The 12,595-nt window shown below is 40.4% G+C and overlaps 1 protein-coding gene across 1 annotated transcript in view; it reads right to left on the minus strand.

The window, feature by feature from the left end:
* LOC150040028 (piezo-type mechanosensitive ion channel component 2-like) overlaps positions 1 to 9,624 on the minus strand; it is a 47,731-nt gene extending 38,107 nt beyond the window's left edge. The window contains exon 1 of the mRNA XM_090327429.1: positions 9,491 to 9,624. Within this exon, the coding sequence (XP_090183555.1) occupies positions 9,491 to 9,624 (134 nt within the window). The remainder of the gene's footprint in view (positions 1 to 9,490) is intronic.
* Positions 9,625 to 12,595: the final 2,971 nt, after the last annotated feature.

Consider the following 12,595-nt stretch of genomic DNA (forward strand, 5'->3'; position numbering starts at 1 on the left):
CAAAATTTCATATGGAATAATAAAAGACCTCGTATAGCAAAAACACTTCTTAGCAGAAAGAACAGCGCAGGAGGAATTTCAATTCCAAACTTTAAACTTTATTACAGAGCTATAATTATCAAAACAGCTTGGTACTGTCACAAGAACAGGCCTGAAGACCAATGGAATAGAACTGAAGACCCAGATATTAAACCATAGACCTATGGCCACCTAATCTTTGACAAGGGAGCCAAAAAAATAGAATGGAAGAAAGATAGCCTCTTCAACAAGTGGTGCTGGCAGAACTAGTTAAAATATGCAGAAAGCTAAAGTTGGATCCTTCTTTGTCACCCTGTACTAGAATTAACTCCAAATGGATCAAAGACCTGGAGGTAAAAGCTGACACTCTGAAAACGTTACAGGAAGGAATAGGAGATACACTAGACCTCATTGGCACAGGTGGAAACTTTCTTAATAAGGACCAAGATTCACAACAAATCAGACAAAGGCTGGATAAATGGGACTTCATTAAACTGCAGAGCTTTTGTATGGCAAAGGACATAGCTAGTAAACTAAGCAGGAAGCCTACAGATTGGGAGAAGATCTTCACCAACCATACAACAGACAAAGGCCTCATATCTACAATATATCAACAGCTCAAAAAATTGAATCAATCTAAAACTGATCTCCAAAGTAACAACCATCCCATTAAAAGATGGGCCAAAGACTTAGAGAATTCTCTGAAGAAGAAACAAAAATGGCCTATAGACACATGAAGAAATGCTCAACATCTCTGGTCATAAAAGAAATGCAAATCAAAACAACTCTTAAGATTCCACCTCACTCCAGTCAGAATGGCCAGGATCAAGAAAACTGATAACAACAGATGCTAGAGGGGATGTGGCTAGGAGGGATCACTACTACACTGTTGGTGGGAGTGCAAACTCGTTCAACCACTATGGAAAGCAGTATGGCAGTTCCTCACAAGACTAAACATAGAGCTCCCCTATGACCCAGCAATTCCACTACTTGGCATTTACCCAATCATCCAGAAACAAAGACATACTAAATCCACCATCACAACAATGTTCATTGCAGCACTATTTACCATAGCAAAGATATGGAACCAACCTAGATGTCCCTCAGTAGATGAGTGGATCAACAAGATGTGGTATTTGTACACAATGGAATTCTATGCTGCTGTCAGAAAGAATGACATTGCCCCATTTGTTAGGAAATGGAAAGACTTAGAAAAGATCATATTAAGTGATGTAAGCCAGACTCAAAGGAACTTAGGCTCAATGGTTTCCCTCATTTGTCATAATCAGTAGAAACCTTGGGCTCTCCTAGCAGAGATTTGTAATAGAGCAAAACCTTGATACAAAAGGCCATATAGTAGGATGCTAAATGAAAGGATCTCTAGGATATAGAAACATAAGCCATATAATGAATGACTGTTGTTCTTAAGGTGCTATGTTATCTCTCATCTCTTTTGCTGTTCCTTGGTTATCTCATATTGTTACAGTATCTCACTTTGTTACCTGATATATCGGATATATTTGTATTTGGTTATTTGAAATTGCATAGGGAAGAGGGGAAAACAAGATGAGGGGTGGGGATGGGGGGGAGGGAAATGAGGACCAAGACATGTGAAAGGGTATCAATGTATGGGAATTAATGCACCATCTATCTGGCAAATATCATGTAACCCTTCTATTAATTACAATAAAAATATATGAAAAAATAAATGATAGATATATAGAGAGAAATAAATCAGAAAAATAAATAAAAGAACCATTAAGAGCTGTTCATCTAGGATGATGTACTTCCCAGGATTCTGATGGGAAACCCAGTTCCCATGAAATCTCCTAAATTGAAGCTGTTACTTCAGGTTAACAATAATATCTTTGCCATTAAGTAAGGTATGCTACTGGCTGAGATAAGAAAGGGGTGCAAACCTATAACAAAGCTAATTTCAGACTTCTAAATAGGAATCAGATCAAGTAAGAAATATAAACCTTTGGCTTCTGGATAATAGGTAATTAACACCATGCCCCCAAACACTGCAATTCAACCTCCGCTACTAACACCCTGAGATCCTGCCTCTAATTCATCATGCTGTCCACACTTGACCTGAATTCTTCATGGAATTTGCTGTACAGCTCAACTGTACAAGCCATTAATGAAGCCTAAGACACTATGCTGATCCATTCTGTGCCTATCAAGGTGCCAACAAAGCCCCTGGGGACTCCAGCTGTTACATTCCAGGCCACAGTGTTCTCTATAGCTCAGATCAACTCACAGACTATATTAGTTATAATGACCTTATTTAACAAAGACAGAGTTCATAAGACTGTAGATATTTTCTTTCAGCCATGTTTTCAAATAGATTTTGTCACCAAGTATACATTATCTAGTGTTACTGTTTGAAAAATGAAGAATACATGAAAGAAGGGAACAGGGGACAAATAACAGCTTGCATAGTCAATATATGTCTGTGATCAAGAAAGTTGAAAATGTGAAATGGGTCTGAGGGGAGGGAACAGATCAGATAGTGGGGAATGATGGGAAAGGTAACTCTGAACAGGAGTCACTAGACAGACAGACACATTAGAAATTAGAACTCCCCTGGCCATACAACCTTTTGAAATCTGGAAAAAAAATAAAGTTCAGATTAAACCTTATAAAAGACTTGTTGATTATTTTTCTAGTTGGAAGCAAACAATTTGGGAAGACAAAGCTTTCTATAGCCTGAAAGAATGTAAATCATGTATTTTTTGTTATCTCCTCACAGATACACAAATATAACTAAATAGAAGACTATTATTTTTCAATAGGTGGGAGTAAGATCTCCCAGAAAATAAAGCTTTCACCTCTGCTGGTAGGCTGCTATGCTCAAATCTTATTATTCGATGCAAAAGAGCAAACATTGGGGCCGGGAGTTTGGCCTAGTGGTAAAGTGCTTGCCTAGCATGCACAAAGACCCAGGTTCAATTCTTCCAAACCACATACATAAAAAAGCCAGAATGGCTCAAGTGGTAGAGTGTTAGTCTTGGGAAAACCCAAGGACAGTGCTCAGGCCCTCAGCCCAAGCCCAGGACTGGCAAAAAAAAAGAGCAAACATATTCAGACCTTGTTCAGACCTGACTGTTGCATCTACTGCTAGAACTTTGTAGTTTTTTTGCTTTTAGTCTCTTTGGAAAACATTACAGAGTCACCTGTGAACCACGAGCAACAATGACAAATGTCATTTTCAGATGGGAGCACTTAAGACACAGTGTGTGATTTTCCAATTTGTTTATCCCATGATATGATGTTTATCCCATGATATGATGGCAGAAAGACAGCCTCTTCAACAATGGTGCTCGCAGAATTGGTTAAACATGAGGAGCTGGGAGTTTGTCCTAGTGGTAGAGTGCTTGCCTACCATGCTCAAAGACCCAGACTTGATTCCTCGGTACTACATACATAGTAAAAGGCAGAAGTGGTGGCTCAAGAGGTAGATTGCTAGTTTTGAGAAAGACAGTGCTGAAGCCCTGAGTTCAAGCCCTAGGAGTGGCAAACAACAACAACAACAATAAAAGAATTGGTTAAACTCATGTAGAAAACTTAACTTGGATCCTTATTTGTCACTCTGCACCTGAATTAATTCCAAATGGACTAAAGATCTTGAGATAAAGGCCAACACCCTGAAACTTTACAGGAAAGAATAGGAGTGTCTTGGCACAAGTCAAAACTTTCTTAACAAAGGCCCAGAAATACAACAAATTAAAGAAAGTTTGGACCAATGGGACTGCATTAAATTGCAGAGCTTCTGTATGACAAAGGACATAGCTAGCAAGTTATACAGAAAGTCCACAGAGTGGGAGAAAATCTTCACTAGCTATATAACAGACAAAGGTCTCATATCTAAAATGTAAAATCCTTTTAAGTAAGTGCTGCAGGTGGCTTCTTGTTAGGTGGGTGTTTACAGAAAACAATATTAGCACTTAGTAAAATACTTAGCTATTTCACAATAGTATTTTTAAACACATTCAAAAGTTATCTTGAAATACTTGTACAACAGAGTTTCAACTCAACATGAAAAAGTGTCAGCTCAGGACTGCTCCTGAAAATCTTCAGAGTCTGTGTCTTATAGGAGTGGCTGAGTGCCCTCAAGCAGGGGCTTTATTTATTTATTTTTTAATAAAAGAATGAGTTTGGCCACTTTTCCTATTTTGTCTTACGGCCAATCTCTGTCTGCCTACCTGTCGCCCCCATCTCTCCCTCTCCCTCTCCTTCTTCCTCTCTTTCTGTTACACACACTAAACGCCCACTTCTTAAAGTTCTCAGTTATTTCTGCTCTCTATTTTTCCCCTTATGGTTAATTTCATGTGGTTATGGTAGCTGACTTTGTTACCTAGTTTATTATTATATATATATATTTGTTTATTTGAAATAGGAAACAGAAGGGGTAAAACAAGATCATTGGGAGGGAGTGTGGGGAGGGAAAGGGGCACCAAAACATGAGAAAGGACATCCATGTTTGAGAAGTAATGCATCTACTATCTGACAAATATAACTGTAACCCTTCTATACATTACCCCAACAATAAAAAAGAAAAGTTCTCAGTATTGATGTTCTGGGAAACAAAGCTCCAACAAATGGCAACACGGGAACCTACCCAAATATAGTACAGGGTGAAAAGCTGGGTATTTCATAGTCCTGGCAGCATGGTACAGACACAAATAAGTTTTCATTCCTGTCCTTGAGGACTAAGGATTTAACTTGATTTACAGCAGCTCCACCAACAAAACAGGCATGATTCCTGCCCTGGAGATGTTACAACAGGGTCATTTCACTGGGAGTGACTAGTGCTAGGCTTAGTTTATTAACCCAGAGAAGGGAGAGTTGGAAATGGTGTTAGTGACAGACATGTCAGCAACATAAGATAATGCCATGCACATACTAAAGTCACATTTTCCTTCCATTCTTCTCAGAAGCAAGCCTGCTCTATCAGTAGGTAGTGTGACTGTCTACCAGATTACTACAAGGTAGTTGGGAAAAGGTGGAGTCCTTTCCCAGTTTGCTCTTTGCAGAGTCTACTCTTCTGTTAGCACGCTCCAACCAAATGCCCACGAGTTTCCCTATGGAATTTACTCCACAGCTCTGGGCTTAGCCTGCATGCATGGTGGGCTCCTTAGCTGTTCAGGGACTTCTGTGTGGGGAGTACATACAGGAAAATCATGTCCACACAATACATCTAACGTGATGATGGAAGGATGTAAAAAGTATCATGAGAGGTCTGTGGACCTAAGCCCTCAGGAAAGATCTTGCCCAGTGGTAATGCCTAAGCCCTGAGTTGTGAGTCACAGCAGACCTGGACGAGACAGCACTGCAGAAAGCTGGAGTCCCCTCTAAAGACCATGCAGGGCCTTCTGAGTTACGTCTACATTGGACAGGGTCCTGGGAGCATATGTGTTTCATTGTGCTGCTCTATTTTTAGGGTGGCTTATATTCTAATATGTTCTTAGGAAGATTAAGATATTTCATTCCACAATCCACTCCATACATCAAATAAAATCACACACAGTAATGTTATTACTAATGTAAGCTGAATCACTGTACTGATTATGTGCCATTATTGACAATAATGTCTTTTCTTTTTAAGTGAAAATGGCAAGTGATCAATAAAAGACTATTATTTTTCAATAGGTAGGAGTAAGATCTCCCAGAAAGCAGAGCCTTTGCCTCTCCTGGCAAGTTGCTATGCTCAAATCTTTTTACTCCAATCCAAAGGTGGATTTGGAGGTGAGATGTATGTAGGTTTGCAGGTTGCAGATATGATCTGAGATTACTGATTCCGTCACACAAACTGTGACAATGTGTATAATGCATATAACAAACTGTATCTGAATATTCATATATATGCACAACACACACACACACACACACACACACACACACACACACACACGCACACACACACACACAGGGTTTCCAAAATGGAAATGGCTGGATGCTGCTGTCTTGGACTTCTCTGTCTCTCTATCTCTGTCACTGTCTCTGTATGTATGTCTGCCTCTTCCTATTTCTGCTGGCACCAGGGCTTGAACTCAGGGCCTCGTTCTCTTACTTAGCTTATTGCTCATGGGTGGTACTCTACCACCCCTCAATACATTTCTCCAGTCAGGCTGTTGGCTGGTTAACTGAAGATGAAGTCTCAGAAACTGCCTGTACCCATGCTGGTTTTCAACTCTCATCCTTCAGGTCTTGTGTAAGGATTACAAGTGTGAGTCTATTCTAATTACAAACTTTGAAAAGCTTCACAGAACCACCAGCTCTCTGATGGAAGCTCTAATATGTTAAGTACAGGGTCTTGTTGTTATTGTTTTTTGTTTCTTTTAAAACAAAATATTAAATTAACTTTGAGTAAACCTTTTGGACATGAAGAGACAATTTAAGTATCAAGAAGCTGAAATGAGATTGTGAAGGGGAATGGGAATAAGAAGTAGACAAAGGTGTAAAGGAAGAGTGGACAAACAGCCAGGATCTTCAATATGTACATATGAAAAGGATGTAAACAATGTGAAAAGTGGGGCCAGGAGCATAGCCTGGTGGTAGAGTGCTCACTTAGCATGTATGAAGCTCTGGGTTCAATTCCATGCACAGAAAAAGCAAAATGTGGCACTGTGCCTCAAGTGGTAGAGCACTAGCCTTGAGCAAAAAGTGTCCAAGGACAGTGCCCAAGCCCTGAGTTCAAGCCTCAGGATTACAAAAAAAAATGTGCAATGTGTGTGGGAGAAGGGAACCAACAAGATAGATAAGAATGATGGAAGGGATGACTTTGATCCAGAAGCAGTGAACACTCAGGTGGACGTATTAAATTGTAATCCACCTGGACAAGCTTTTGAAGTTTAGGAAATAAAAAAAATAGAAAACAATTAAGACTATTTTGTTGTGTTGACAGCAACATCGTAATATTGTGTTGGAGGTGACACACAAGATAGGGTACTTCCTTTTCAGGATTCAAAATATCTCTCTATATAGGGAGTCCTAAAATAAAATAAGAATGGAGATTCAATTGTTTGTAAGGCAAACGTGCTCTGAGATCACTAATTTGTTCACACAAACTGTGACAATGTGTACAATTGTGCCTGATGTATATTGCCTCTGAATATATGTGTACATACATGTATATGTGTATATGTACATACACGTGTACATATAATATGTGTATATATATATGTATATGCACATGCATTTATATATATTCATGTGTATGTGTACATACATATATGTATTCATGTATATGTGTGTGTATCTACATATCCACAGGGACAGCCGATCACATCCCAGCAAACATCATCCAAGTAGGGTCAAGTAGGTTGCCCCTCCCCCCAGTAAGCAAACATTTCCCAAGGAGGGCTTAAGGGGTGGCCCCCTCAATTCTTCCTTTAGGTTATCCTATATACACATACACACACATACACACACACACATATAGTTTGAGACATCTGTGCTTTCTTATTCTAGGAGAAAGCTTCGAAGCTTCGGCTGACAATATCACTTCCTTCCCTTCTAATGTGATCACTTTAACATGATGTAGTGGATGAAAGAGGACGCAGCATTGACAGGATCAGTATCTCTTAGAATTGCTCTAAACTCTCACAGATGGAACTCAGGGCCTAGGGCTTGTTAAGTAGATGCTCTACCACTTGACTCTGCCTCCAGCCCCTTTCATCTTATTTTCAAGGTAGGATCTTTATGCCTGGGTTGGCTTTGGCTGTAAGCCTATTACTTGTGAGTTCGCTTGATGGTGGGGATGTCAGGGGTTTGTGCTGGTGCGCAGCCACTGGGTGAAATAGAGTCTCGTGTACTATAATGCTCTGGCAGGCCTTGAACTGTGATCCCGCATCCTCATCTCCCAAACAACAAGGATTATAGACTACTTGTGGAGCTCTCTGGCCCACAAAGAAAAACTGAGAAGTATCAACAGCACTGTATGCCCTCCCCCTGCCAAATCTAAAAAGGCCAGTAATGGTGCCAAGAAGATTGAAAGTGAGCACAGAGAAACAAGAGGCTTTGAATCCATCAACAGATGGCTTTTCAAGAGAGGAGCTGCAGATGGGTATTCTCTGTGGCTACTGGAGAAAGGCTGCATTTTAAACATTTTATTCTTTTTTAAGTCTTGATTTTTTTTCTATTACTCATTCTGGGTCATGAATTCAAGGCCTGGGAGCCATGCTTGAGCTTTTTTTGCTCAAGTGAGGTGCTTTACCATTTGAGACACACCTCCTCTTTTGGCTTTCCACAGGTTAATTAGAAATAAGAATTTCAACAACTTTTCTGCCTGGGCTAGATTCAAACCACAATCCACAAATCTCAGCCTCCTGAATAGCTAGGATTATACAGGAGCCAAGCAGTACAAAGAATTAGTCTGAGCACCAGAAAAAAACTTAAAAGAACTAGTAAAATATACTTTTAGACCAAAAGAAAGTGAAAAGTACTTTTGTCTGTTAGTGGCTACACTTACACTTACAGTTGCACAAACGGTGTAAAGGTCCTGGGACATAGCCCTCTGCTTTGCTCTCACTTTCTTAGCCAGTGGTTCTAGGATGCTGAGCAGGCCCCATACCCGAATGCTGATAATGAATCCATCTTCTTTTCTTGGAGAAAATGCTGATAAAGAGGTGCTGGCAGCTAATAGTGATAGGGTCCCAATTTTTCCTACTCCTGATTTTAATAATTGAGGTACATGTCACTATCTGCACAAATTTCTTCAGAGAAAAGTCACACCCTGGGAAGGTCATATAGGACACTGACAGTTGAGGAGATTTAGCTCCATTTCTAGAGGTTCTTTAGTAGCCAACTTACCTTCATACCACTAGGATCCCAGTGCCAGGACTTTGCACACACACTGCTTCAATTCACTATTTTCCTTGTGAGTCCAGCCCAGGTTTTCACAAAGACCCTGAGACTCAGGAAGAGGTGACTCACCCAAGGCCACAGAGTTGAAGCAATGGTGCAAGACAGACCCCTTAAAGCAAAAATTCCCTGGACACTGGCCTAACAACTGAGGGACAACTCAGTGCCATTTTAAAGTTTTCTTCTCTTAATAGTCTTCCCAAGTCACCTTGGGGTAACAAGATTAATGGGTAACAATTTTGTGATAATAGCAGAAAATAGTCTTCTCAACTGTGACCATCACAAACACACACACACACACACACACACACACACACACACACACACCTAAAATTTATGAAAATACTCTGAAGACAACCCCAGGGTCCATGAGCCTCCCTGTCTTTCCAACATGGCTACATTCCACTAAATCTCCTTTCTCTGATCTCTGATGTTTATCAGTCTCTTTAATTGGTGTGTAGGAACAGGGATGGGAAGCCCAGGAAATGAGGGGTTTGAGGATTGAAATCCTCAGAATCGGGGTTTTTCACCCCTTAGGATTTCATATTGATCTAGCATGGGAAAACCACCTAGAATAAAGTGGGACTTGTTGACTCCAGCTTACCTTTCGAAGCCAATCTGCCGAAAAGCCTTCTCCCATGTGGAGCCTGTAAGGGAAGAAGAAGTGGTCAGTGCACTTCCGGTCTCAGACAAGCCTGTTCTATTGTTACTCAGACTTGCCGGGGCATGGTATTCCATTCCAATGAAAGGTTCTGGTTTTTCCTTCCCAGGCCTGGCTCTCCTCTCCAGTCTACATGTAGTCCTTATGTTTCAGTCACTTGATTTGATTTGATTTTTCATTGGCAGTCTATGTCTGTGAATGGTGAGATGAGGAGAAGGAGAATATGTGGCACCTGAATTATAGATCTTTTCTTTGTGAGGACATTCAAACCCCTCATTTCCTGTTATTTGGAGATATATAAATTATTAATAATCCTTCTCCTACGGTGCAAATCAGCAGCAGAGTATTTCTTATCGAACTTTGTACCTGGTAGCCACTTTTTTTGCCACACCACCTTTCTCCTTCTCTAGCTTCTGAAGATTATGGTGAGGCAAAGGGTGAACAATTGAGTATATTGGAGAGACCTTGATCAAGTAGAGGTAACACCTCTTCTTCCCAAAGACAAGGCCTGTGATGACCCTAGAACAGATCTGTGCAGTAGACAGGTGCCTTTCCCTTTGGGATGAGGAGAATGATCTAAACACATGCCAGACAGCTCAGTTACCCCAAAGGGCGACAAAAGAGGCACTCCATGAAGCTGGTCTAGTGATAGAGTGCTTGCCTAGCATGACTGAAGAACTGGCTTTGATTCCTCAGTACCACATACATAGAAAAAGCCAGAAGTGGTGCGGTAGCTCAAGAGGTAGGGCTCTAGCCTTGAGAAAGCCCAAGGACAATGTTCAGGCCCTGAGTTCAGGCCCCAGAATTGGCAAAAATAAAAATAAAAAAGAGAAACTCCATTAGCCTCCATCGGGCTACTAATTTTTGGTCCTCCTGTCTCTTTTTCAATGAGAAGTCTGTACTCTTCTCCTCCATCTAGTTAAGAGTACTGGTTGGGGGCTTATAATAATCCAACTATCATAAATAAAAGGCTCTCTGCACTTCTCTGGCTTCTTACTTGCAAATAAATGTTACCTCTACTCTCACTTTTTCTACTTCATAATTCTTTATTTGGTGGAGGAAAGGACCCAAGACCCTTAGACTGATCAACAATTTTGCTCTCCAGTTCCAGGAAATGAACCTTTCTGATTCTGCATAAGGACAAAGCAAAAATGTACAAATGGGAATCCATCAAATTTGATGAAATCTAATGTCCAGACAACCACCCTTCTGAACTTCTAAATATGTCTACTTCAGAAGAATATGAATGAAACTCTTGCTAGGGACAAAAATAAAACATGGCTGGGTGTTGGTGGGTCACACCTACGCTCCCAGCTTAAACATATACGTGAAACCCAATCTCAACCCATCACTGGCTTCAGTAGCATGGACATGTTTTTTCAACTACAACAGAAGCACAAATTAGGTAGATTGCAGCTCAAGCACCAGGTCAAGAAGTGAAACTCTTATCTCAAAAATAACTAGTCTGAAACATGTGCTAGGGGCATGTCTCAAGTGATAACAGCACCTGCCTGGCAATTTGTGACACTCACTTCACAAATTAGGAAAAAAAAGAAGAGGGAAGTAGAGGGGAGGGAAGGGTGAAAGGAAAAGAGAGAAGGGAAGAAGAGAGTGAGATTTGCCCTACTGCATTCAGGTCTTATCTCAGGAAGCTGGCTGATATCCAATCGACACTGCTAATCTCCATCCTTATACATCACATCTTCCTGTTACTAAGGTTCAATCATGAGTTTAATATTTCATTTTTTAAAGAACTTGGAAGGCCAGGCACCAATGGCTCATGCCCGTAGTCCTAGGTACTCAGGAGGCTGAGATCTAAGGATCATAGCTCAAGGCCAGCCTAGACAGTAAAGTCTGTGGGATTCTTATCTCTACTAAACTACCAAAAAAGGTGAAGTGGGCCTGTAGCTCAACTGGTAGAGTGCTGGCCTTGAGCAAAAGAAGCTCAGGGACAGCACTTAGGCTCTGAGTTCAAGCCCAAAACAAGCCCTCAAAACAACAAAAAAGCTTTATGCTAACAATTTTAGTCAGGAGAATGCAAAACTGGGATTTGAAGTCTACAAATTTCCATGTAATAACTGTTCCTCACTTGCTAGGCATATAATAATGATGCCAAAATGTGTTCATTTATGTAAAATAGCATTTAAAAATTATTGTGAAGGTGATGTACAGAGGAATTATAATTACATAAGTCAGGTATGAAGTATATTTCTTTTTGAAAACTGTTACCCTGTCCCTCCAATATCATTTTAATAAAAATAATTCGACATGTGTCATATGTGGGGAACTTGGATTCTTTTTAGATTTTGAGACTAAAACCAGTGGCAAAAGTTCTTTGATTTTAATAACTACTGTGATTCATGTTGCCCTGAATTCCTAGCATGCGATGTTCTGGTTGATAGCCACGGTAGAGTACTAAGCCAGTGTCCCATCCATACTGCTTTTCTGAGAAAGTATGCAGCAGGACTTCATTCACTTTAGGCCAATAACATCTTCTGATGACCATTCTATAGTCAACGTTAATGGGAATGGTGTTTAAGTTTCTTACAAACTCTGCCTCCAATGGTATATCTGTATGTGTCCACAAAGGATATTAGCCAGACTTTGAGGAAAGCCAGGCACTCACTAGAAGGAGTAGCCCCAGGAAGTCTGAGCTAGCTCCATGATAGACAGAACTAGACCTCAAGGAGTCAGACTTAGTCCCTGGGGGGACAGAAATGGTCCCCAGGGAGTCAGGGGTAGTCCCCAGGGAAACAGAGCTATTTCTCAGGGATACAGAAACTAGGTCAAAGATAGTATGGAAGGATCAGTTCATTATAAAGTTGGGTCTCTATTAATTGGTCATAGTAATGTTTAAATATTTTTATGGAATCATTAAGGATTGCACTTTGGATATGAACTATACATAAATTTGAAATAGATTTAAGCTTATATGCTTGGATGATGATATCACTGTGATCCAGCTGAGTTCCAATGTGGTTTACTAAGTAAAAGGGAAAGACCAGGATTTGGACTAACCAGTCATGAGATTTCACTTGGTACCCAGTC

Source organism: Megascapheus bottae, unplaced genomic scaffold, assembly GCF_031878675.1.
Source record: "Megascapheus bottae isolate mThoBot1 unplaced genomic scaffold, mThoBot2.hap1 HAP1_SCAFFOLD_87, whole genome shotgun sequence".
Classification (NCBI taxonomy): Eukaryota; Metazoa; Chordata; class Mammalia; order Rodentia; family Geomyidae; genus Megascapheus; species Megascapheus bottae.